This window comes from Oryctolagus cuniculus, chromosome 20, assembly GCF_964237555.1.
Source record: "Oryctolagus cuniculus chromosome 20, mOryCun1.1, whole genome shotgun sequence".
NCBI lineage: Eukaryota > Metazoa > Chordata > Mammalia > Lagomorpha > Leporidae > Oryctolagus > Oryctolagus cuniculus.
Window position 1 is genome coordinate 48,309,549 of NC_091451.1, and position 26,817 is coordinate 48,336,365.

General features: G+C 45.6%; 1 protein-coding gene and 2 gene segments (V, D, J or C); all 3 read right to left on the bottom strand.

The window, feature by feature from the left end:
• The window catches only part of LOC103346896 (immunoglobulin heavy variable 3-23-like), a 504,788-nt gene that overhangs the window by 122,299 nt on the left and 355,672 nt on the right, over positions 1–26,817 (bottom strand).
• Positions 17,872–26,817, bottom strand: part of LOC100353328 (immunoglobulin heavy variable 3-11) — a 215,931-nt gene continuing 206,985 nt past the window's right edge. Inside the window, exon 2 of the mRNA XM_070065664.1 lies at positions 17,872–18,263. Coding sequence (XP_069921765.1) covers positions 17,872–18,263 — 392 coding nt within the window. The remainder of the gene's footprint in view (positions 18,264–26,817) is intronic.
• LOC138847315 (Ig heavy chain V-A2 region P-MU-3-like) lies at positions 26,233–26,737 on the bottom strand. The segment is given in 2 exon segments: positions 26,233–26,534; positions 26,638–26,737. Coding segments are annotated over 2 exon segments (348 nt in total).

Here is a 26,817-nt window from a genome sequence, read left to right on the forward strand (position 1 = left end):
GTCCTAGTTTGGTTCCAGTTTCAGTTTCCTGCCTAAGCACACCCTGGGAGGCCATAGGTGAAGTTCCAAGTACTGCCATGTGGACACCTGGACAGAATTCCAAGCACATGGCTGTCACCTGACCCAGCTGAATCTTTTGTAGCAATTGGGGAAGTGACGCAGAAATTAGAAGATCACTGTCAGTCTCAGTCTCTCTGTGGTTTTGTACAAATACATAAAGACAAGTTCTCAAATAAAATGATAAATTTTAAAATATATATAATATCTATAAATTATTAAAAGAAGATATATAGGCAAACGTATAAAATGCTATAAATCTGTGACCATCATGTATGTCCATGTTGGAAGCACAATGAGACATTGCATCGCCCCAGTTAGAATGGCTATTATCAGACATACCAGAGCTGACATGTTTTATGGAGGTAGAGAGAGATGATAACCCTGGTACAAGTCTGTGTCACCTTAATTAGTAAAACCGTATGGAAAAGCATCAAAAACTAGAAACAGAATTATTACATGATCTTCAAGCACCATTGCATGGTACATGAATATGAAATCCCAGGGAGGTGTCCACGGGATCTGCAGTCAGTGTGGCAAACACCTCTGCAGTTCCTTGTTCATTTAAAGTACCGCCATTCAAAAGTGTTCACACATATGATCCAGTGACATCTCATGGAAGAAAGAATGGAAAATGAAGAAATGGACAAAGTTACATTTTAAAAGGAGTTTAAAAGCAGTACAGAGTGAGAAATTCTGTAATTTTAGATGACCCTGGAGAATAATGTGCCTAGGGTAATATGTCAGTAAAAGTACACTCTGCTAACCATCCAGGCCAGGAAGACACATAATATGTGATGCTACCTACGTGGGATAAAAGGATGAACAATGGCCTGTCATGAAGATTCAGATCTCTGCATACTGGTGTTGTGTTTGCCAATGTTTTATGGAGATGATAAAAAAGGCAGTGCACTCAAGGCTTGGCAGCTTGAACCCAGGAGCTTGGAACTGCATCAGTGTTCCCTCCTTGGTGATGGGGCCTCATAACAGATCCATCATCTACTGTCTTCCAGGGTGCACTGTCAGTTACAAGTATGTGAAAGCATGTAAATGTGCTCTGTCTAGCACTCTGTATGCAGCCTGAGTGACTCCCACTGTAATGTTAATGAAAGACTCCAAATGGATTGACATTTGGAGCATAGACGTGGAGTAAAGAGCAGGGACTCTGGACACATGGTCTAAGACTTCCTGCAGCTGTGATTCAGCCTCAGGACACTGGGCATCATGTTGGAGCCACAGACACAGCTCCCTGTGATGTGGACTCCAGCCCCAGAGTGCACAACCACTGTGTGTCCCACTTTCTGCTCTCCCTGAAGCACAGCAGGTGCAGGGGGTCCCAAGACAGTGGAGCAGAACCAGATCAGCTGGAAGGGCACACCCAACAATTTCCATTCAGTGATGACCTTGACTGCTGATGTCCAGTGCATTTCCCTCTTGAGTTCATGCAGGGAGCCCCACAGGAGGGTCCCAGGACCTAGAGAATGAGGAAGTCCCTGTAGGCTTCCCAGGTGCCTGCAGAAGCTCAGCCTGAGACACAACTGAGCTGCAAGTACAGTCCTGAGTGCTGTGATGTTCACACAGGGACCACAGACTGTTTCAGGATTAAAGGAAATTGGAGATTGGGTATAAAGTCTGTTAGAAATGATGCAGAACACCCACAGTTTAAAATAAGATGGTTGGTTCAGTTCAGCACACTCGCTCGTTTGACAGGAGAGAGATACTTAAATAGCAGATTTTTAAACTCAATCCCTGGCGCAGCTATCGCTGGTTTGAAAGGGAAAAGTAAAATTTCCCTAAAGTCGGCAGTGTCCTGAGAACTCTGTCCTGAGTCAGACTGGACAATACTCAGGAGGTCCCCAGATCGTCCCACATCTCTGTACTGGAGACTATATATATATATATATATATATATATATATATACACATACATATATTTGGCAGGTAGAGTTATAGACAGTGAGAGAGAGGCACAGAGAGAAAGGTCTTCCTTCCATTGGTTCCCTCCCTAAATGGCAGCTACAGCCAGAGCTGTTCTGATCCAAAGCGAGGAGCCAAGTGCGGGTGCAGGGGCCTAAGCATTTGGGCCATCCTCACTGCCCTCCTGGGCCATAGCAGAGAGCTGGACTGGAAGAGGAGCAACTGGGACTAGAACCTAGCACCCATATGGGATGCTGGCACTACAGGCAGAGGATTAGCCAAGTGAGCCCTGGCTCGGGCCCTTAATTTATATTTTGAACATTTATTTATTTATTTGAAAGTAAAGGTACACACACAGAGAGAACTAGAGGCAGAGAGACACATACACACACACAGAGAGAGAGAGAGAGAGAGAGAGAGAGACTAGAGGCAGAGAGACACATACACACACACACACACAGAGAGAGAGAGAGAGAGAGAGAGAGAGATGGAGAGAGAGCGCGCAATCGTCTATCCTCTGGTTCACCTTCGAATTAGTCGCAACAGCTAGAGCTTAGCGGCTTGGAAGCCAGGAGCCGGGAGCTTCTTCCAGATCCCCATGCGGGTACAAGGAACCAAGGACTTGGGCTGTCTTCTACCACTTTCCCTGGCTGTAGCAGAAAGCTGGATTGGAAGTAGAGCAGCTGGGACTTGAACCGGTGCACATGTGGGATGCCAGTACTGCAGATTTGGTTTATAACATACTATGGCACAGCCCTAGCCCTACCTTTACTTTTTTACCCTCCGGACACAGGGCCTGAGGTGGAGAGGCTGGTTCTTGAGCCATCACTCCAACACAGGGTGTGGGCTCCCAACAAGGGCTCAGCTCACTGCACAACAGTGCCTGCCCCTGTGTTGTGTCTGCACAAGCACAGAAATGTGATATTGGCATGAGTGATACCTCCCTTGAACACGTGCACAGTTACTGAAGGAATCACAGACAGGCTGTGCTGTGTCCAGGGGCTCTCGTCTGGTAGGAGGCACCTCCACACTCTACACCTCTGTTCCTCACACAGGACTTTCCACTCCACCTAACAGCTACAGGAGCGATGTGCACTCTGTACTGTCATTGGTTTTGGTTGTCCAGTTTTCCTAATGATTTTGTTAATGTGCTGTGAAAGGTTGAAATAGTGAGTTTTTCGTGTATATGATGTTAAATTGTGACTGGGTGGTATTTATGTAAGAGCAGTCTTTGAAGATACTGGCACATGAATGTGTTTCTTCCAAATTTGAAGTCGAATGTCATTGAAATAACTTTTTTTTTTTTCAAAAAAAGCAATTCATGGCTTTTTAGGTTTTCGTGTGTGTGTTAAGAATAGAGTACACATCAAACACCTGTGTGCTGGATATTAACACCAATGAAATATCAGTTAAGGACAAAAAAGTGCCAGTCCATGAACTCCCACCCCAAAAGTTCACCAATCTCATACTTGAGCTGGTGTGTGGCACATTGGGTAAAAGCCCTGGCCTGAAGCGCTGGCATCACAAATGAGTGCCGGTCTAGTCCTGGCTGCTCCTCTTCCCATCCAGCTCTCTGCTATGGCCTGGGAAGCAGTAGAAGATGACCCAAGTCTTTGGGCCCCTGCACTTATGTGGGAGACCCCAAGAAGCTCCTGGTCCTTGCCTTTGGATCGGAACAATTTCGGCCATTGTGGCCAACTGGGGAGTGAACCAGTGGATGGAAGACCTCTCTCTGTGTGTCTCTACCTCTCTCTGTAAATCTGTCATTTAAATAAATAAAGTAAATAAAATAATTTTTTTAAAAAATTGCCAAATCCTGCTGTTGCTTACAGGGAATATGAAGTCTGAGGGATGTGCAAGTGATCTGAGGGCGCCATGTCTAGACATTTGCAGTCCCATCTCCAACTACAGTGACCTCATTCACAACAGTTAGTTCATGAACATGGAGCACTTTGGCTGGATTCTGTTTTTGACAGAGAGATGCACAGGGGACCAGGTTCCACGCAGGTGCATCTTAGTGTGGTGTTCCACGTGCCAGTGTCTGTCTGTTCTTCACACTTTCTCTGCTGGGCAATTTGCTTCTATGGGCAATGCTGTTGAGCTGTGATAGATACAGAGGCAGCCCCACATGTTGAAAGTGTGTGGTGAGTGCGACTCACCTGTGCCTCTCTCACACCTCATCACAACTACGCCAAGAGCAAATATGACATCCCACTGTGCTGTCCACTGCTCCTGTGTCACCCAGCCCTGGCCCACCTCCTCCAGTTACATTAAGGCCTGAGCCCCTTTGGGCTCCTTCACAACAGATTTCATCCAGTTCAGCACTGAGCATCATGTAGGTTTCCAGGGGCAGAAGTTGAAGGCCCTGAGTTTGCAGGTCCTGTAGAGCACAGGTGAATGAAGTTTTATTAGTTTTTAACCAAAATATCTGAAAATCTGATAATAGTAAAACTGAAATAAATTAGAGTAAGTATATTATATTTTGCACAAATGTGCAGCACATTAATCTTAACTCTGTTATCAAATTCAATGGATATAAGGTAAATAATAAAATGAAAGTTGCATTGTTTAAGATGTGCACCTCCCCCAAGGGAGTGCAAGGGTCTCACATGTAACTCTGGCACCCAATACCAGATTCCTGTTCCTGCAGCCCCAGGAACTACAAATGTATAGGAGGGTCTCTCTAAGGTTCATAGTCCCTTCAATGCAGGTAGAACCTTCATGGCCTTCTCCCCTCCTTAGAGCCCCTCTCAATGGGATCACTGGGTGGTGAGGTCCCCACATGCATGATGGGAGGCTCCATGCATCAAGTATGGAGGGTAAGTTCCCCCTAACGTGCAGCCTTCAGCCGTTCAGTTGGAGAGACCACACACGCACACCAAGCAGTGCTGGCTCTGCTCATGGCTCTGCAGGAACAGCATCCTCAGCCTCAATACCCCAGACCCTGCTCCTCTGTGTCCACTGAGTAGGAAAGTGATTCACCTGCAGGAGGAAACCATCATGACCAATGTCCTGGTGGGATCCTGTAGAAAATGTTCGTGAGCAGAGTCCACCCCAGACACTGTGCCAGCACTGATCCCCCAAGACACAGAAGTCTGCATCTTCAGAGGATGGCTCCACCCCCAAAGCTGAGGACTGGGGAGGAGAACCATGGCACGTGGGGAAGTGACAGTAGGGACAGGGTCAGCAGCAGGAGGGAGAGGACCTGGTGGAGGGGTGGGCTCTACTGTTCAGGAGGTAAGGACAGGTGGAAGGCCACACAGCTGGGACCCCACTGCCTGCAGCAGAACACTGAGTCAGGAGGTCTGATCTGGTTCCTTCACCCCCGGCAACCCCCACACTGACCACCACTGAGTAAAACTAGCACAGGTGCCTGGGAGATGTGGAATGACATTGTCCCTGGGGAGTGCATCCAGTGACGACTCCCACCATGAGTGGATTCAACGTCAGGGCCTCATGGAGGAAGCTGAGATCTCCAGTGCCCTGAACAGGACCACACAGAATGCTGGGAGCAGCCTGTGGTGGTGATGTGGTTTGTCCTCACACCATCAGTGCTGAGCATGACCCCAACATGATAGCACTTACATGGGGTGCACGGTCTGGATGTTTACATGAGAAACATGGAATAACCAGGATCTGACATCAGATGCAAAGTCCATTGTACAACTACTGGAAGGAAACATAGGGCAGAATCTCCCTGATAGTGGTCTGTCCATGATTTCCCTTTTAGATCTCCAGAGTTCAGGCAATGTAAGAAAACCTTTTCAGATGATGCTGCATAAACTACAGATCTTCTCTACTGCAAGTGGACCGATGAGACGTGAGCAGCCTACTCACACGGAAGTAACTATTTTCATATAGAATGTATGATCAGTAGGCTGTATCCCAAAGGAACAAAAGGACTGTCTGTATGAGCTGTGTTTAAAATGGCCCTGAGTCTTCTAACATCTCAGAATACCTGTTTTACACAACTGGCTTCATCCTGAACAACAGGTTCTGGGAGTCCTGGGGCTGGAGCTCCTGTGCCAGAGCTGCAGTGTGAGGGCTGGGCTGGTTTTCATGGGCAGAGGGAGGCCCTATTTTCATGTGCTGCTGCTATTTAACCAGTCATGGGGTCAGATGCCTCACACAGGACAGGGCCCAGGGCAGAAGTGGGTGTCCTGGGAGAATAGTATGATATCTATATTTGGATTCAGATCAAGTGAAATTTTACATTAACTGTGGAAGGTAATTACCTTCCTTCATTTTAATATGTGTGTACATTTAATATCCAGTGTTAGCAATATCATGTCATTCATTTTTCCAATAACCATTAGATCATTATTAACTATTTGAATGACATTGGAACAGTGACAGAGAGAGAAGGTGTGAGAGAAACTGAAATGTATAGATGGACAGAAAGATGACAATGGTAAATTTCTGCCTTTGTGTTGACAGCCCCAAACATCCCAAGTGCCTACAACATCTAGGACTTAGCCTTTCTAAAACCTGGAGCCCAAAACTGTGTCTGTGTTTCCCAGGTCCGTGGTAGGGGCTCATTTGCGCTTAGCGTCATCTACAGTTCCCATGATGCATTATCAGGAAAAAGTGTGGGAAGCCGTGTGGCTGGGCTCAGTCAGTTCTCTCATGGGAACACGGGTGACCCTAGTGGGGACTTAGCCAATTTTGTCCTAATGCCTGCCACCCATATTTAAACAGATGAAGGACTGCAAGTGGATTTTTTAAGGTTAACTATGTTTTGTTCCCTTATTTATTCATTGCCTTAGTTTAAAACTGTTCCTGAACAAAGAACACTGTACATGGTAGTGGGGTGTAGTGTGCTATTGGAATCTGTGTGTTGTAGAAATGGGCACAGATCAACTGAATGTCATTCACATTTCCACCTCCTTTCCTTCACACTGAGTTGGGAGGTCTGGAGGCCTCAGTTCTAGTTATTCGTGGAACCTATCATGGGTTGTAGTGAACTGAGTCAGCCCACTGTGGTGTCTACATAATTATTCCTCCCTTTGAGTGGTGCCTTGTGTCCTGGTAGCAGTCATCCCCTGTTCCCCCCTATTCCCTGTGTCTATTAATCATAACTCTGAGTTCAGGTCAAGCACTGGGCATGAAGTCACTGTGTCACAATTCACCCGCAGTGCTGGCTTCAGGTTGCAGCTTTGTTCCCAATAGTTCAGTCTACAAATAAGCAAGTGTGCATAAACAGTGATTGGATTCTTTCACGTTTGGATATGGAATATTATTCAGTATTAAGAAAGGGGTTTTTCTGTCATTACGAAATCATTGGTCAGCCTGGAGCATAATATGCTAACAGAAATAATCCCGGTACATGTGGACACATTGTATGTGACATTAGTTATATATGCAGTCCACAAGCTTGAACTCACAGAGGTAGGAAGCACAATGGTGATCACTGTCTACCATGACCCAAGTGTTTGTCGCCTTCCAGCCCTGTGGGAAACTGGCGGAAGTTCCAGGCTCCTGGCTTCAGGTTCAGCCATCCCAGCTTTTGCAGCCATTAGGGAAAAAAATAGTGATGGAAGATTCTCTCTTCAGCTCTTTTTGTGTTCCTCTCTCTCTATTACACAGTCTTTCAAATAAAATAAATAGACATTTAAAATAAATGAAAGATTAATTATACATATGGTTAGGAGCCTATTTCCAAATGTTGAATGAACTCAAGCCACTGAATCCCAAGGGAAGAAACCAATTGTTTAAATGCAGTGACTGACAAGGTGGTGACAGGATCAGCACTGGAGTTAGCATGTGGGATTCCTGCTCCTGCATCAAGATGCTGAGTGTTGTGTCCTAGTTTGGGTCCAATTTCAGATTCCTGTCAATGTGCACTCTGGGAGGCAGTACGAGAAGTCTGAGTTTATCCCATGTGTGAGACCTGGTCTGAGTTCCATGCACCTGGCTATGGTCTGACCCAACTCAGCTTTTATGGGCATCTGGGAAGTTATCAGGATTCAGTAGACCACTGTCTGTCAGTCTCTGTCTTTTTGGACAAATACCCAAATACAAATTTGACAAGATGTAAAAGTATATCTGTAATTTTTTAAAGAAAATATATAAAGGCAACCATGTAAAAATGCTTTAAATATGGAATCTTCATTCATGTTTATGTTGGAGAAACAATGAGACATCCCATCCCTTCTGTTAGACTGAGTATTTTCAGACATACCAGATCTGACAAATCTTGTGCAGGAAGAGAGAGATGATAACCTGGTACAAGGCTGGAGTCAAGTAAGTTAGTAAAGCCTTCGTGGAAAACATCAGAGGCTGGGAAATAGAATTATCACAGGATCCTCAAACACCATTCCTGGGTAGAAGGAATATGAAATCCCAGGGAGGTGTCCACAAGATGCGCAGTCACTATGGGAATGACATCTGCAGTCCCATGTTCAGTTAAGGCAGAATCATTTGCAAGAGTTCACACATATAAACCAGTGAAATTTACAGTGAAGAAGGAAAGGATAAAGGGACAAGTGGACAAAGTTATATTTTAACAGGACATTTATATGGCAGTAAACAGGAGGAAAATCAGATATCTTGGAAACTTGTAAGATCCAGGAGAATAATGTCCAAGGATAATGTGTCAGGATAAGTACACTCTAACTAGCTAGCTAGCTAACTAACTAACTGCTAACCATCCAGGCCAAGAAGATAATAATAGGTGATGCTAGCTATGTGGGATAAAAAGGATGAACTCACAGAGGCAGCAAGCACAATGGTAAAGACCAAAGTCTGAACATGGTAGAAACAGAGATGATGCTGGAGCATGGACAGATGTTTAGTCCGACAGGATCCACATGTTGTGTGGTCTACTGTACAGCATGGTAACAGCAGTTAAGAGAATACTGTGTCTACCGAATTCCAAAACGGGAGACAACTGACACTCTATCATGAAAATAATGTCCATTTAGTGATGAACATGTCACTAAATCTGAGAACATTATTTCTCACAATATACCTTCATTTTGTCAGCACATATCATGGTACCTCATATCTCTATGTTCAGGTATTATTTACCAAACAGATAGATTCAGATCTCTGAATACTGGTGTTGTGTTTGCCATGTTAGCCAATGTTTTTGGAGATGATAAATAAAGGCAGTGTACTCAAGGCTTGGCAGCTGGAACCCAGGAACATGGAACTTCATCAGTGTTCCCACCTTGGTGATGGGGCCTCTTAACACATCCATCATCTACTGTCTTCCAGGGTGCATTGTCAGTTACAAGTGTGGGAAAGCGTGCAAATGGGCTCCATCTAGCACTCTGTATGCAGCTTGGGTGTTTCCCTATATAATACTGAGGAAAGATTCCAAATGCATTGATGATGCCAGTGAGCATAGACATGGAGTGAAGAGCAGGGACTCTGGACACATGGTCTCTGGGACTGGCTCTTCCTGCAGCTGTGATCCAGCCTCAGGACACTGGGCATCATGCTGGAGCCACAGACACAGCTCCCCGTGATGTGGACTCCAGCCCCAGAGTGCACAGCCACTGTGTGTCCCACTTTCTGCTCTCCCTGAAGCACAGCAGGTGCAGGGGGTCCCATGACACTGGAGCAGAACCAGATCAGCTGGAAGTGCACACCCAACACTTTCCATTCAGTTATGACCTTAACCGCTGATGTCCAGTGCATTTCCCTCCTGAGTTCATGCAGGGAGCCCCACAGGAGGGTTCCAGGACCTAGAGGATGAGGAAGTCCCTATAGGCTTCCCAGGTGCCTGCAGAAGCTCAGCCTGAGACACAGCTGAGCTGCAAGTACAGTCCTGAGTGCTGGGACGTTCACACAGGGACCACAGACTGTTTCAGGATTAAAGGGGAAATGGAGATTTGGTATAAAATCTGTACAAGTGAGTCTGGATCATCCACAGTTTAAAATAAAAGATTGGTTCAGTTCAGCATGCTCACTCGTTTTTTATTTTATTTTTTATTTTTGACAGTCAGAGTAAGACAGTGAGAGAGAGAGAGAGAGAGAGAGAGAGAGAGAGAGAGAGAGAAAGGTCTTGGTTTTTCCATTGGTTCACTCCCCAATTGGCCGCTATGGCTGGCGCGTTGTGGCCGGCTCGCTCCTCTATCCGAGGCCAGGGACCAGGTGCTTCCTCCTGGCCTCCCATGCGTGGAGGGCCCAAGCACTTGGGTCATCCTCCACTGCACTCCCGGGCACAGCAGAGAGCTGGACTGGAAGAGGAGCAACTGGGACTAGAACCCGGAGTGCCTGTGCCGCAGGTGGAGGGTTACCTAGTGAGCAGCAGTGCCAGCAACACTCACTCGTTTTGACAAGAGAGAGATGATTTAAGTAGTTGAGGTTTAACAGATCAAGGACCCTGCCTCAGCTGCCCCTGGTTCTAAAGGGAAAACTAAAACTGTCCTAAAGTCAGCAGTGCCCTGAGGGCGCTGCCCTGAGTCAGGTTGGAAAAGACTCAAAGGGATCTCAGAGAGTCCACACCTCTGATCCTGGTGAGCACAGTCGCTGTCCATGAACCAAATTTGTTCATTTAGGACTCCTTCTTTCACATCACACTTTCTCTCTGTCAGTGAAGATGGCAGGGACAGAATCATAAAAGAAGAATTCTTCCCTCAAAACTCTTACAGGAGAGGAAACCCCAATTCCTTGACAGGAAACCAGGGCTTCATCTCCCTCTGCACCTGTGCATGACCAGAATCTGTGCTCGGTGCATCTTGTTCGCCCCCTAGTGGTACCGCGCGCCCCTGCAGGGAGGTTTGTGTCTGGGCTCAGCCTGAGGGCCCCTCATGTGTCTCTGGCACATAAATAGAGGGCCATGTCCGTGGTTGTTAGACTTTATTTACAGATACAGCGTGCTCTCCGCATTGTCTCTGGAGACGATGAATCTGCCATTCACGGAGTTCGCATAGTATGTGCTACCACCATTATAACTATTAGCTGCGATCCACTCCAGCCCCTTCCCTGGAGCCTGGCGGACCCAGTCCATTGCATGGTTAGAGTGTGAATCCAGAGGCTTTGCAGGAGACTACTAACAGAAACAAACTGCCAACTACAGGGCTCACAGCACGTGCAACAAATAATGGAGAAAAATATACTCCACTACTACATGCCATTTATGAAAAATCACTGGTGCATTTATACACTGAGAACAAATTTGCAGAAAATGGAGACAACATCACAGTGGTTTAGCATGTGAATCTTCCGCCTGTGATGCCTACATCCCATAATGCTGTCTGTTCTTATTCCAGCTGCACTTCCAATCATCTCTTGTTGATGCACCTGGGAAAGCAGACAAGCATGGTCCAAGTGATTGGGCCTCTGCACCCATGTGGGGACTGGGAAGAAACTCCTGGCTCTAGGTGTCACTGTCATCTGGGGGATGAACCAGCAGATGGAGAACTTGTCTCTGGGTCTTTCCCTCCCTCTGTGTAACGCTGACTTTCAATAAATAAATAAATCTTTTTGAAAAGATTGCATATGTAATATCAACAAATTTTTAAAGTCCTGGAGAAAATTTATCAACAGGCTGAATGATGTCCACATAACAATATTATTGTTTTTCAATTTTGAATTTATTTTTATTTTTTAAAATTTATTTTTAAGGTATAAAAATGTCATAGTACAACTTTAGGAATATAGATATTCTCCCCAGCATTTCTGCCCTCCCACTTACATTCCCACCACCTTTCTCATCCCTCTCCACTTGTCAGTTCAGCTTTCCAATAAGACTCACTTTAAGTTGGTACACAGATTCAAGATCAAGATCCATCATCAAGATTCACTTGAGTTGCTACACAGAAAACCAGCTGTATACTATGTAAAGATTTAAACACACACACACACACACACACACACAGAACAAAAACTGTTTGAGAACTGGTTTTACAGTTAACTCTCATAATAGAACTCATTGAGGACAGAGGTGCTGCATGGGGAGTTAGTGCACAGTGAGACCTGTTGTTATCTAACAATTAACACTCTTACATATGACGCCAGTGACCACCTGAGACTCTTGACATGAGCTGCTTAGGCTAAGGAAGCCTTTTGAGTCCACAAACTCTGATAGTATTTGGACAAGGCCATGAGCAAAGTGGAAGTTCTCTCCTCCTTTTAGAGAAAAGTACCTCCTTTGAGGCCACTTCTACTGCCTGAAGTCTCAGTCACAGAGATCCTTTAGGCAGAACATTTTTGCCACAGTGTCTTGGATTTCATGCCTGAAATGTTCTCATGGGCTTTTCAGCCAGACCAGGAAGTCTTAAGGGCTGATTATCAGGTCAGAGTGTTACTTAAAGCGGTTATCATTCTATGAGTCTGCTGTGTAGACTTCTGCTCATGTTGGAACATTCTCTCGTTTTTAATGCTATCTCTTCTTATTACCAGGCACTTGATCCTATTTATATGATCACTTTAACACTTAATCCTATCTATGTGTTCACCTTACACTTAATGTAATCACTTTAATTAAGCTTAATGGGACTTGGAATCCCACAACAAATTTTTAAATTGTGTGTTTAGAAGTAAGTCCATAGGAATGTATGCACTTTACAGTTACAAAATTCCTTCTCCTGCTCTTACTCCCATTCCTATTTTTTACTGAGATCAATTTTCAATTGACTTTATGTGCATTCGATGGACTGAATGTTAAGACTTCAACAAATAGTAGGAAGAAAAACAAACAAACAAACAAACAAAAACTAACAAAAAACTGTCCCTCAACAGTCAAGACAAGGGCAGCTCAAGTCGTCCCTTCTTGAAGTGTCGATTTCGCTTCCCCAGATTTACTTTTGGGTGCTCTATCAGGTCTCACCTATCAGGAAGAACATGTGGTACTTGTCCCCGGGGTACTGACTTTTTTCACAAAGTATGATCTTTTCCAGATTCATCCATTGTGTTGCAAATAACCGGATTTTATTGTTTTTACCACTGTGTAGTATTCCATAGTGTACACATCCCATAATTTTTTTTTATTTTTTGACAGGCAGAGTGGACAGAGAGAGAGACAGACAGAGAGAAATGTCTTCCTTTGCCATTGGTTCACCCTCCAATGGCCGCCGTGCTGGCGCGCTGTGACCAGCACACCGCACTGATCCGATGGCAGGAACCAGGTACTTATCCTGGTCTCCCATTGGGTGCAGGACCCAAATACTCGGGCCATCCTCCACTGCACTCCCTGGAAACAGCAGAGAGCTGGCCTGGAAGAGGGGCTCCCGGGACAGAATCCGGCACCCCGACCAGGACTAGAACCCAGTGTGCCAGCACCGCAAGGCGGAGGATTAGCCTAGTGAGCTGTGGCGCCGACCCCCATAATTTCTTTATCCAGTTTTTGGTTGATGAGCATTTAGGTTGAATCCATGTCTTAGCTATTATGCATTGAGCTGCAATAAACATGGAGGTACAGGTATCTCTTGTGTGTAGTGAATTCATTTCCCTTGGGTAAGTTCCCAGGAGGGGGATTCCTGGGTCATATAAGGTAGGACTATATTCAGATTTTTGAGATATCTCCATAGTGTCTTCCATAGTGGCTTTACAAGTTTGCATTCCCACCAACAGTGGATTCAGGCACCTTTCCCCACATCCTCGCCAGCATTTGATGTTTGTTGATTTCCGTATGAAGCCATTCTAGCTGGGGTGATGTGAAACCTCCTTGTGGTTTGATTTGCATTTCCCTGACAGCTAGTGATGCTGAACATTTTTTCAGGTGTCTGTGTTGGCCATTTGGACTTCCTCTTTTGAAAAATGTGTCCTTGGCCCATCTCTTAACTGGGTTGTTTGTTTTGTTTTTGGAATTTCTTCATCTCTTTGTAAATTCTGGTTATTAATCCATATCCGTTGCATAGCTTGCAAATAATTTTGCACATGCTGTCAGATGCTTCTTCACTTGCCTGAGTGTTTCTTTTGCCACACAGAGACTTCCCAATTTGATCTAATCCCATTTATTAATTTTGGCTTTGACTTCCTATGTCTCTGAGGTCTTTTCCAAGAACTCTTTACCTGTGCCAGTGTCTTGAGGGTTTCCCTAATGTTCTCTAATAATTGGATGGTGTGGAATGTTGCTCCCCCTCTTCGTGGAGGAGCGACACTAAACCCTGCCTAGGCTTCATATCCGAGTCACGGCACCATTATGTCGCTCCCCGTCTTCGTGGAGGAACGACACAGGACCCTGCGTTGTTCTTCTGTCTGCTCGGCCCTCCCTGGGTTTGCTGCTGGTTCTTCCTGGGTTGGCTACCGTCCCTTCCACCTCCATGGAAGGGCGGTTCCCCCTGGCCACTTTCCCCACTTCCACAGGGGAGCGGCACACCACCGGCTGGCTCTCTCGGGGGCTGCACAGGTGTTCCTTCAGATAGATGTTCTCCTTAGATGTTCCTCCTGCATGTTGTCTCTCTCCTCCTTTATAGTCCTCTTCCGCCAATCCCAACTCTGCTACCCACACGCTGAGTACACTGCTCTCCTCCAATCAGGAGCAGGTCCTACAGTTTATTGGTTGAACTGGAGGCAGCTGTATAGAAGCTGTTTCCTCCTCTCCCAGCGCCATATTGTGGGAGAGCAGATGCATAGAATAAGTCTTAATTCCAGTAACTTAGTCTAGTCCGAGTTGCTCCCCACAGTGGAATCATAGGTTTTATCTTTAATCCTTGTTGAGTGGATTTTTGTGTAAGGTGTAAGATAGGGATCTTGCTTCCTACTTCTGTAATACATAATAATTTAAAAAGTGAAAAGGAATCTGAAGATTACCTGTACATTTTAATGACCTTTTTGTGGTATGAAGAAATGATCTTGTTAAAATAGCCAAGCTACCATGTGATTCACAGATTCAATGCATTTCATGTCAAACACCCTGTATTCTTCACAGGAAGAGGAAGAAAATTCTGGAATTCACATGAAAAAATCAGGGTAATGATGACTGAACAGTGTTGAGAATAATAGCAAAGCAGGAGGCTTCATCCTAGCTGAGCTGAAATCAAGCCTGGTGCTGAGATAACATAGACACCCACAGCTGTGGAGCACAACAGAAGCCTAGAAATAAAAAAACACATTCTCAAAAAACTGATTGCATGCATGGTGCCACACACAGAATGGGGGATGGGTATTCTGTCATACATGGGGTTGGGGAAACTTGAATGCACTTGAAAATAATTCAATTATGTGGTCATCTCACACCAGATACAGAAACAGAGTGAACTTGAGGAATGCCTTACAGGCAAGAGCCGAGACTGTAAAGTTCTAGAAGAAAACACTGGACAAAAGCGAGCTGACATTGGTTTGGGCAGTGATATTTTGATAATCTCCAAAGCATAGGCAACCAAGCAAAAATAGGCAAAAGATAATGGATCCAACCACAGAGCTTCTGTGTAACAAAGAGAGTGATTGAACAACCAGGAGTCACCCGAAGATGGGGAGAAAGTATTTTCAGATCACACCCATGGGGGCCAATGTTGTGGCCCCGCAGGTTAAACTGCCATCCCAATGCATGCATCACACAGGAGCATGGGTTCAGATTCTGCTTGCTCCACTTCAAATCCATCTCCCTGCTAATGGACCTGGGTCAATGATGACCCAAGTGTTTGTCCCCTTCAAGCCATGTGGGAAACCTAGAGAATGTTCCTGGGTCCTGGCTTCAGCCTCAGCCATTTCCAGCCTTTGCAGCCATTCAGGAAGGAAACCAGTGGATGGAAGATTCTCTCTTCATCTCTTTGGGTGTTCCTCTCTTGCTATAAACTGCCTTTCAAATAAAATTGGGTCCAATTTCAGATTCCTGCCAATGCACACTCTGGGAGGCAGTACGAGAAGTCTGAGTTAATCCCATGTGTGAGACCTGGACTGAATTCATGCACCTGGCTATGATCTGACCGAACTCCAGCTTTTATGGGCATCTGGGAAGTTACCCAGGATTCAGTAGATCACTGTCTGTCAGTCTCTGTCGCTTTGTCTTTTTGGACAAATAAACAAATACAAGTTTTAAAAGAGGTAAAAGTATATCTGTAATTTTTTGAAGAAAATATACAAAGGCAAACGTATAAAAATGCTTTAAATCTGAGATCCTCATGCATGTCCATGTTAGAAGCACAACGAGACAGCCCATCCCTCCTGGTAGACTGAGTATCATCAGACATACCAGAGCTGACAAGTCTTGTGCAGGAAGAGAGAGAAGAAAACCCTGGTACAAGGCTGGAGTCAGGTAAGTTAGTAAAGCTTTCATGGAAAACATCAAAAGCTGAGAAATACAATTATCACAGGATCCTCAAACACTGTTGCCTGGTAGAAGAAATATGAAATCCCAGGGAGGTGCCCAGGGGATCCACAGCCACTGTGGCAAACACCTCTGCAGTTCCATGTACAATTAATGCAGCATAATTCACGAGAGCTCACACATATAATCCAGTGAAATTTGCATTGAAGAAGGAATGGATAATGGGACAAGTGGACAGAGTTACATTTTAACAGGAAGTTTATATGGCAGTAAAGAGTAGCAAGGACAGAGCTTCAGGCCGGCAGGATCCACACATTGAGGGATCTGCTGTACAGCATGGTGACAGCAGTTAAGGGAATGTTGTATCTACAGTATTCCAAAACAGGAGACAGATGCCATTCCACATGAGACATGTGCATTTTGTGATGAGCATGTCAATAACTCTGACTTCATAATTCCACTCAATTTGATACATTCATTTTTCAACACATATCATTGTGTCTCATATGTCTATATTCACTTATTATTTATCAAACAGTCATGAAAAGGAAATGGAAAATTCGCAAATAGTGAAAATTCAGTTCTCTAAAACTGAATAACCATCTGCTGTCTTCCAGGGTGCATTGTCAGTTACAAGTCTGGGAAATTCTTGTAAATAAACTCAGTCCAGCACTCTGATATGCAGCCTGGGTGTCTCCCTCTCTAATACTGATGAAAGAATAAAAGTGGATTGATGACGACAGTCAGCATAGACATGGAGTGAAAAGCAGGGACTCTGGACACATGGTCTAAGACTGGCTCTTCCTGCAGCTGTGATTCAGCCTCAGGACACTGGTCATCATGTTGGAGCCACAGACACAGCTCCCGTGATGTGGACTCCAGCCCCAGAGTGCACAGCCACTGTGTGTCCCACTTTCTGCTCTGCTGAACCACAGCACGTGCAGGGGGTCCCACGACACTGGAGCAGAACCAGATCAGCTGGAAGGGCACACCCAACACTTTCCATTCAGTGATGACCTTGACTACTAATGTCCAAGTCATTTCCCTCCTGAGTTCAGGCAGGGAGCCCCCCAGGAGGGTCCCAGGACCTAGAGGATGAGGAAGTCCCTGTAGGCTTCCCAGGTGCCTGCAGAAGCTCAGCCTGAGACACAGCTGAGCTGCAAGTACAGTCCTGAGTGCTGGGACGTTCACACAGGGACCACAGTTTTAGCATTAAAGGGAAAATGGAGATCAGGTATAAAGACTGTGGAACCTGTGGAACACCCACCTTTTAAAATAAGATGGTTGGTTCATTTTACTACACAGGCTACTCTGACAGGAGCAGTGGGATGACTTATATAATTGTGTTTAACAATCAATTCTCTGGCTCGGCTCTCTCTGAGTTTTAAGGGAAATCTAAAATTGTCCTAAAGTCAGCAGTGTCCTGAGGGCGCTGTCCTGAGTCAGACTGGAAAACACGAGGTCCTCAGATAGTCCCACATCTCTGACCTTGGTGACCACTGTCATCTTTCACGAACCTGAATTTGTACATTTGTACATATAACTTTACATATAATTTGTACGTATAAATTCTTCCTGCCACATCAAACTTCTCTATGTCAGTGAAGTCAGTGGCAGGGACAGAATCATAAAAGTAGAATTCTTCCCTCAGAACTGTAGGAGAGGAAACCCCAATTCCCTGACAGGAAACCAGGGCTTAATTTCCCTCTGCACCTGTGCATGACCAGATTCTGAGCTTAATGCATCTTGTGCGCCCCCTGGTGGAGCCGCGTGCCCCAGCAGGGAGGTTTATGCCTGGGCTCAGCCTGAGGGCCCCTCACTGTGTCTCTTGCACAGAAATAGGTGGCCGTGTCCGAGGCTGTCAGACTGGTCATTTGCAGAAACACCGTGTTCTGGGCGTTGTCGCTGGAGATGGTGAATCGGCCCTTCACAGAGTTCGCATAGTTTGTGATACCAAAACCAGGATAAATGTATGCGATCCACTCAAGCCCCTTCCCTGGAGCCTGGCGGACCCAGCTAATGCCATAGCTACTGAAGTCGATTCCAGAGGCTTTGCAGGAGAGTTTCAGGGATTCCCCCGGCTGGACCAGACCCCCTCCAGACTCCACCAGCTCCTGACACTGGACTCCTGCAAGCACAGATGACATGGTCAGGACACTGTCACTCACACTCTCTGTGTCTCTCACTCACATCCTCTCCCAGACTCAGTGCCCCGCGTTCTCCATCATTACCTTTGAGCACAGCGACCAGGAGAAGCCAGCGCAGTCCAGTCTCCATGGTGAGCGTCTGTGTTGAGTGCGATCACTGAGTGGACACCTGGGAGTGCTGGGGCTGGAGCTCCTGTGCCAGAGCTGCAGGGTGAGGGCTGGGCAGGTTTTCATGGGCAGAGGGAGGCCCTATTTGCATGTGCTGCCCCTATATAGCTGGCATGAGGTAGACGCCTCAGACAGGACAGGGCCTGGGGCAGACGTGGGTGTCCTGGAGGTGAGGGTGATGGGTATTATAGGATTCAGATCATATGACTTTTTACATTATCATTGTTTTTTAACAGTTGAAAGGAAATACCTTGTTTCATTTTAATTCAATGTGTGCCCTTAATATCCAGTGTTAGCAATATCATTTCCTTCGATTTTTAAATAACCATTGGTTCATTATCATCTATATCAAAGACATTGGAATAGTGATAAAGAGAGAAGGGGTGAGAGAGACATAAATGTATAGACAGACAGAAAAGGTGACATTGGGAGATCTGCCTTTTGATTGACAGCCCCTGACATCCCAAATGCCTATAATATCTAGGACTCAGCCTTTCTAAACCCTGGAACAGAAAACAGCATCTGTGTTTCCCACATTGGTGGTAGGGGCTCATTCATGTGTGTGTCATCTACAGTTTCCCATGATGCATTATGAGGGAAAAGTGTGGGAAGCCGTGTGGCTGGGCTCAGTCAGTTCTCTGATGAGAACACGGGTGTCCCTATTGGGGACTTAGTCAATTTTGTCCTAATGCCTGTGCCCACTTTAAAACAGATGAGACTGCAAGTGGATTCCTTTGATAACTATGTTTTGTTTCCTTATTCATCCATTGCCTTAGATTAAAACTGTTCCTCAACTCAGAACACTGTACATGGTAGTGGGGTGTAGTGTGCTATTGGAATCTGTGTGTTGTAGAAATGGGCACAGATCAACTCAGTGTCATTCACATTTCCACCTCCTTTCCATCACTCTGAGTAGGGAGGCCTGGAGGCCACAGTTCTAGCTATTTGTGGAACATGATCTGGGTTCTAGTGAACTGAGGCAGCCCACAGTTGTGTGGGCAGAATTATTCCTTCCTTTGGTGGTGCTTTCTGCCCTGGTATCAGCCTTCCTCTGTTCCCCCTCTTCCCTGTTCTGTAATCACCACTCTGAGTTGGGGTCAAGCACTGGGTAGAAGTCACTGTGTCACAATTCAGCTGCATTCCTGAGTTCAGGTTGCAGCTGTGTTCACAATAGTTCAGTCTACAATTAAGCGAAATGTGCATAGAACAGTGAATGGATTCTTTCACATTAGGACATGGAATATTATTCAGTAGTAAGAAGGAGGTCATTCTGTCACTGGGAAATCGTGGTTCAGGCTGCACCATAATATGCTAAAATAATCCCGGTACATGTGGACACATAGTATGTGACAAGAGTTATATATGCAGTCCACAAGCTTGAACTCACAGAGGGAGGAAATGCAATGGTGATCACTGTCTACCATGACCCAAGTGTTTGTTGCCTTCCAGCCCTGTGGGAAACTGAAGGAAGTTCCAGGCTCCTGGCTTCAGGCTCAGCCATCCCAGCCTTTGCAGCCATTCACGAAGTGAACCAGTGGACGGAAGCTTCTCTTTCCATCTGTTGGTCTCTTCCTCTCTTGCTATAACACTGTCTCTAAAATAAAATATAGATACTTAAAATATATTGAAGACTAATTATATATATGGTTAGGAGCCTATTTCCAAATGTTGAATGAACTCAAGCAACTGAATCCCAAGGGAATAAATCAATTGTGTACATGCAGTGACTGATAAGGTGGTGACAGGAGCAGCACTGGAGTGAGCCTGAGGGATTCCTGCCTCCCGTGTCAGGATGCTTAGTGCTGTGTCCTAGTTTGGTTCCAGTTTCAGATGCCTGCCTTAGCACACCCTGGGAGGCCGTAGGTGAAGTTCCAAGTACTCCCATGTGGGAACCCTGAACAGAATTCCAAGCACCAGGCTGTTGCCTCACCCAGCTGAAGCTTTTGTAGCCATCGGGGAAGTGACCAGGAATTAAAGGATCACTGTCAGTCTCAGTCTCTTTGTAGCTTTGGACAAATACATATAGACAAATGTTTAAATAAAATGATAAATTTTAACATTTATATCATATCTATAAATTTAAAAATAAATATAAAGGCAAACATATAAAATGCACAGGTGCCTGGGAGACGTGGAATGGCATCGTCTCTGGGGAGTGCATCCAGTGACGAGTCCATGCCATGAGTGGATTCAGCGTCAGGGCCTCATGGAGGAAGCTGATGTCTCCAGTGCCCTGAACAGGACCACACAGAATGCTGGGAGCAGCCTGCTGGGGGTGGATGTGGTTTGTCCTCACAGCATCAGTGCTGAGCATGGCCCCAACGTAACAGCACTGCAGGGGGTGCACGGTCTGGATGTTTACATAAAAAGCATGGAATTAAGCAGGATCTGATGTCATATATAAAGTCCTTGTAAAACTACCAAAGGAATCACAGGGCAAAATCTCCCTGATGTTGTTCTGGCCATAATTTCCCTTTCAGAATTCAAAATTCAAGCAACCTAAGAAAACATTTTCACATGATGCTGCATGAACTACAGAGCTTCTGCATTACAGACTGACTGAGAAGTGAGCAGCCTACACACAGATTGGAAGTGACTATTCTCGTATCAAATGTATGATCAATAGCCTGTATGCAAAAGGAACAAAAAGGAACTGTCTGTATGAGCTGTGTTTAGAACTGGTCCTGAGTCTTCTGCAGTCTCAAAATAACTGTGATACACAATTGGTTTCTTTATCCTGAATGAAACGTTCTGCATCATCAGGCCTACAATGGGTATAGAAGCAAACCTCTGTGATATGTGTGTGGCTCAGTGTTGCTATGGATTTGTTCTGAGAGGAGGAACATGGTCGGGGCAAGAGGCGCGGAGTCACCACAAGGACCCTGGGAATTGGGTGAAAGCAGGTTAGAGGCTAGCATCCCACAGACTCAATTATTTCATTGGTACAGCAGCTTATATAGTCAAGAGCAGTCAATCCGGTCAAGGGGCAGTTTATGTCTAACCAATCACAGCCAGTTGCCAGGCAGGCTCCGCTTCCAGGTGGCATTGAAGCCATCCCTGAGTAACTGATGCTCGCTTGCCAGCAGCCATCTAGGCATGGCCTTCTATCCCACCACAGCTCAGTGTGTCCTAAAGGCGTTGTGTTTTAGATGTGCTCCCAGGGTGACCATGGGTGAAATGAAGGGAGCTCTGGGAGTGATGCCTAGTGGGATTTGTCCATTTCTGGGGAATCTGCTATGGAGGAGATCACAGTAGATCTCCTGGGTCCCCAGCTTCAGCACAGAGAACAGTGTTGCTAGAGTCAGTCCTGGTCTCATCTGAAGTCCTGTGTGGGGATGGGGTCCCTCCCATCCCTGTTCACAATATTAGGATGCCTGAAGACTGCTATGGTGTTCACAATATTAGGATGGCTGACTGTCTGATCCTGGACTTCCAGCCTCTACAGCTGTGAGCTCAATAAACCTTTTTGCTCCATACACCTCCCTATGGGGTACTGCTTGATGGATTGGCATCGCCCTGATGGTTAGTGATCCGGAACTTTGTTACATGTATCTGTTGGCCATTTGGACTTTCTCTTTTGAAAAATGTTTGAATTCTTGGCCCATCTCTTAACTCAGTTGTTTTTGTTGTTTGGAATATCTTAATCTCTTTGTAGATTCTAGTTATTAATCCATGTCAGTTGCTTAGCTTTAAATATTTTGCATATTCTGTCAGATGTCTTTTCAATTTCCTGGGTGTTTCTTTTGACATACAGAGACCTCTCACTTTGATATAATCCCATTGATTAATTTTGTCTTTGACTGCCTATGTCTCAGGTCTTTTCCAAGAATTCTTTTCCTGTGCCAGTGTCTTGCAGGGTTTTCTAAATGTTCTCTAATAACTGGATGGTGTAGGGTCATAGATTTAGATCTTTAATCCATCTTGCGTGGATTTTCGTGTAAGGTGTGAGATAGGAGTCTTGCTTCCTACTTCTGCAATACATAATAATTTGAAAAGTGAAAAGGAATTTGAAGATTATTGTAAATTGGAATGACGTAGTCATGGATTTGAGGGAATGAGCTTGTTAAAATAGCCAAGCTACAATGTGATTTGCAGATTCAATGCATTTCCTGTGAAACAGCCTGCTGTTCCTCACAGGACCAGGAAGAAAATTCAAGAATTATCATGAAAAAACAGGGTTCATGATGGCTGAATGGTTGTGAGGAAAAATAGCAAAGCAGGAGGCTTCATCACATCTGAGCTGAAATCAAGCCTGGTGCTGGGATAACATAGACACCCAGAGCCCTGGGACAGAACAGAACCTAGAAATAAAGGAACACGTTCTGAGAATGTAGGTTCTGAGAACGCATGGTGACAAAAGCACAGGATGGGGATGGGTTTCCTGTCGTTACCTGGGTTTGGGGAAACTTGAATGCACTTGAAAATAATTCAATTATGTGGTCATCTCATACCACATACAGAAACAGAGTGAACTTGAGGAATGCCTTAAAAGCAAGAGCTGAGACAGTACAGTTCTAGAAGAAAACACTGGACAAAAGCAAGCTGACATTGGTTTGGGCAATGATATTTTGAATATCTCCAAAGTACAGGCAACCAAGCAAAAATAGGCAAAAGAATATGGATCCAACCACAGAGCTTCTGCAGAATAAAGAGAGTGATTGAAGAACCAGGAGTTGCCTGCAGATGGGGAGAAAGTATTTTCAGATCACACCCGTGGGGGCCAATGTTGTGGCCCCGAGGGTTAACCTGCCATCCCTATGCAGCATCACTCAGCAGCATGGCTTCAGACCCTGCTTGCTGCACTTCAAATCCAGCTCCCTGCTCATGGACCAGGGAACTCTGTCAACGATGACTCAAGTGTGTGTACCCTTCAAGCCTCGTGGGAAACTGGAGGAAGTTCCAGGCTCCTGGCTACGGTCTTGCCCTTGCCCAGCCTTTGCAGAAATTCAGGAAGGAAACCAGTGGATGGAAGCTTCTCTCTCCCTCTGTTGGTCTCTTCCTCTGTTGCCATAACACTGCCTTTCAAATAAAATAAATAGATATTTAAAAGAAATGAAAGATAACTGTACATATGAATAGGAGCCTATTTCCTAATGTTGAATGAACTCAAACAACTGAATCGCAAGGGAAGAAATCAATTATTCAAATGCAGTGACTGACAAGGTGGTGACAGGAGCGGCCTTGAAGGTATCACATGGGATTCCTGCTCCTGTGTGGATGCTTACGTTTAGGTCCTAGTTTGGGTCCAGTTTCAGATTCCTGCCAATGTGCACTCTGAGGGGCAGTGCGAGAATCTGAGTTAATCCCATGTGTGAGACTTGGACTGAATTCCATGCACCTGGCTATGATCTGACCCAACTCCTCTTTTATGGCATCTGGGAAGTTACCCAGGATTCAGTAGACCACTGTCTGTCAGTCTCTGTCTCTTTTTCTTTTTGGACAAATGCAAGTTTTAAAAGAGGTAAAAGTATATCTGTAATTTTTTAATAGCATATGTAAATACAAACATGTAAAATGCTTTATCTGGGATCATCATGCACGTACATGCTGGAGAAACAATGAGATATCGCATCCCTTTGTTAGACTGAGTATCACCAGACATACCAGAGCTGACACATGTTGTGCAGGAAGAGAGAGAAGATAACCTGGTAAAGGCTGGAGTCAGGTAAATTAGGAAATCTTTCATAGAAAACATCAGAAGCTGAGAAATAGAATTATCACAGGATCCTCCAACACCATTCCTGGTAGAAGGAATATGAAATCCCAGGGAGGAGACCACGGGATCCACAGACACTATGGCAAACAGCTCTGCAGTCCCATGTTCAATTAAAGCAGCGTCATTCTCAAGAGGTCACACATATAATCCAGTGAAATTAGCCTTGAGGAAGGATGGATAATGGACAAATGGACAGAGTTATATTTTACCAGGAAGTTTATAAGGCAGTAAAGAGGAAGAAATTCTGATGTCTTGGATAACTTGGATAATGCCTAAGGATAATGTGTCAGTAAATGTACAGTATACCATCTAGTCCAAGAAGACAGATAATATGTGATGCTAGTTACATGGGATAAAATGATGAACTCACGGAGACATAATACAATTGTGAAGACCAAAGTCCGAGTGTGGGGGTAACAGAGGAGACGGTGGAGCAAGGTCAGAGTTTCAGTTCCACAGGATCCACACACTGAGGGATCTACTGTACAGCATGGTGACAGAGGTTAAGAGAATATTGTGTCTACAGAATTCCAACACAGGAAACTGACATTCGACCATGGGAACATGTGGATTTTGTGATGAGCATGTCAATAAGAATGACTTTATAATTCCATCAATTTGATACAGTCATTTTTGAACACATATCATTTATCTCACGTCTATGTTCAGTTATTATTTATCAAACATTTATGAAAAGGAAATGACAAAAATGGCCAACTGCAGATTAAGTTCTCTGAATACTGGGGTTGTGTTTGCCAATGTTTTATGCAGATGATAAATAAATGCCAGTTCATTCAAGGATTGGCAGGTGGAACCCAGGAGCAGGGAACTGCAATAGCGTTCGCGCGTTTTTCATCTGGACTCCTAACTGATCCATCATCTGCTGTCTTCAGAATGCATTTTCACTTCCAAGTATAGAAATAGTGTAAAAGTGCTCTGTCCAGAACTCTGATATGCAGCCTGGATGTCTCCTTCCCTAAACAGATGAAAGACGACAAATGGATTGTTGACCCCAGTCAGCATAGACATGGAGTGAAGAGCAGGGACTCTGGACAAATGTTCTCTGGGACTGGCTCTTCCTGCAGCTATGATTCAGCCTGAGGACACTGGGCATCATGCTGGAGCCAGACACAGCTCCCCGTGATGATGTGGACTCCAGCCCCAGAGTGCACAGCCACTGTGTGTCCCACTTTCTGCTCTCCCTCCACCACAGCAGGTGCAGGGGTCCTACGACACTGGAGCAGAACCAGATCAACTGGAAGTGGACACCCAATACTTTCAGTTCTTCTATGACCTTGACTGCTGATGTCCAGGGCATTTCCCCTTGGAGTTCTGGCAGGGAGCCCCCCAGGAGGGTCCCAGGACCTAGAGGATGAGGAAGTCCCTGTAGGCTTCCCAGGTGCCTGCAGTAGCCCAGCCTGAGACACAGCTGAGCTGCAAGTACATTCCTGAGTGCTGTGACATTCACACAGGGACCACAGACTGTTCCAGGATTAAAGGGGAAATGCAGGTCGGGTTAAAGTCTGCAGAAAGTGAGTGTGGATCACCCACATGTAGAGTCAAAGGTTGGTTCAGTGCACTCTTTCTCGTTGTGGTAGGAGAGGGATGAGTGGAATAGTTGCTGTTTAACAGATCAACGGCCCTGTCTCAGCTGTCCCTGGTTATACAGGCAAAACTGAAACTGTCCAAAGCTTTCAGTGCCCTGAGGGTGCTGTCCTGAGTCATGTTGGAAGAGACTCAATAGTGTCCTCAATATTCCCACATCTCTGATCCTGGTGAGCAACAGTCGCTGTCCATGAACCAAATTGTTCATTTAGGACTTCTTCCTTTTACATCAAACTTTCAATCCGTCATTGAAGTTGGCAGGCACAGAGTCAAAAAGTAGAATTCTCCCCTCAAAACTATTACAGGTGAGGAAACCCCAAATCTCTGACAGGAACCCAGGGCTTCATCTCCCTCTGTGCCTGCGCATGACCAGAATCTGGGCTAGTGCGTTTTGTGTGCCCCCTGGTGGAGCCGCGTGCCCCTGCAGGGAGGTTTGTGTCTGGGCTCAGCCTGAGGGCCCCTCACTGTGTCTCACAGAAATAGGTGGCCGTGTCCGCGCCTGTCAGACTGGTCATTTTCAGATCCACCCTGGTCGAGGTTTTGGAGATGGTGAATCGGCCTTTCGCCCAGCTCGCGTAGTATGTGCTAACACCAGTATTGATGAATCTGATGTATTCCAGCCCCTTCCCTGGAGCCTGGCGGACCCAGCTCATGTAGTAGCTACTGATGTCGAATCCAGAGGCTGTGCAGGTGAGTGTCAGGGTTCCTCCAGGCGTGACCAGGCCTCCCCCGGACGCCTCCAGCTGCTCCTGACACTGGACACCTGCAAACACAGACGACATGGTCAGGACACTCTCACTCACACTCTCTGTGTCTCTCACTCACTTCCTCTCCCAGACTCAGTGCCCCGCGTTCTCCATCATTACCTTTGAGCACAGTGACCAGGAGAAGCCAGCGCAGCCCAGTCTCCATGGTAAGCGTCTGTGTTGAGTGCGATCACTGAGTGGACACCTGGGCGTCCTGGGGCTGGAGATCCTGTGCCAGAGCTGCAGGGTGAGGGCTGGGTTGGTTTCATGGGCAGAGGGAGCCCTATTTGCATGTGCTGC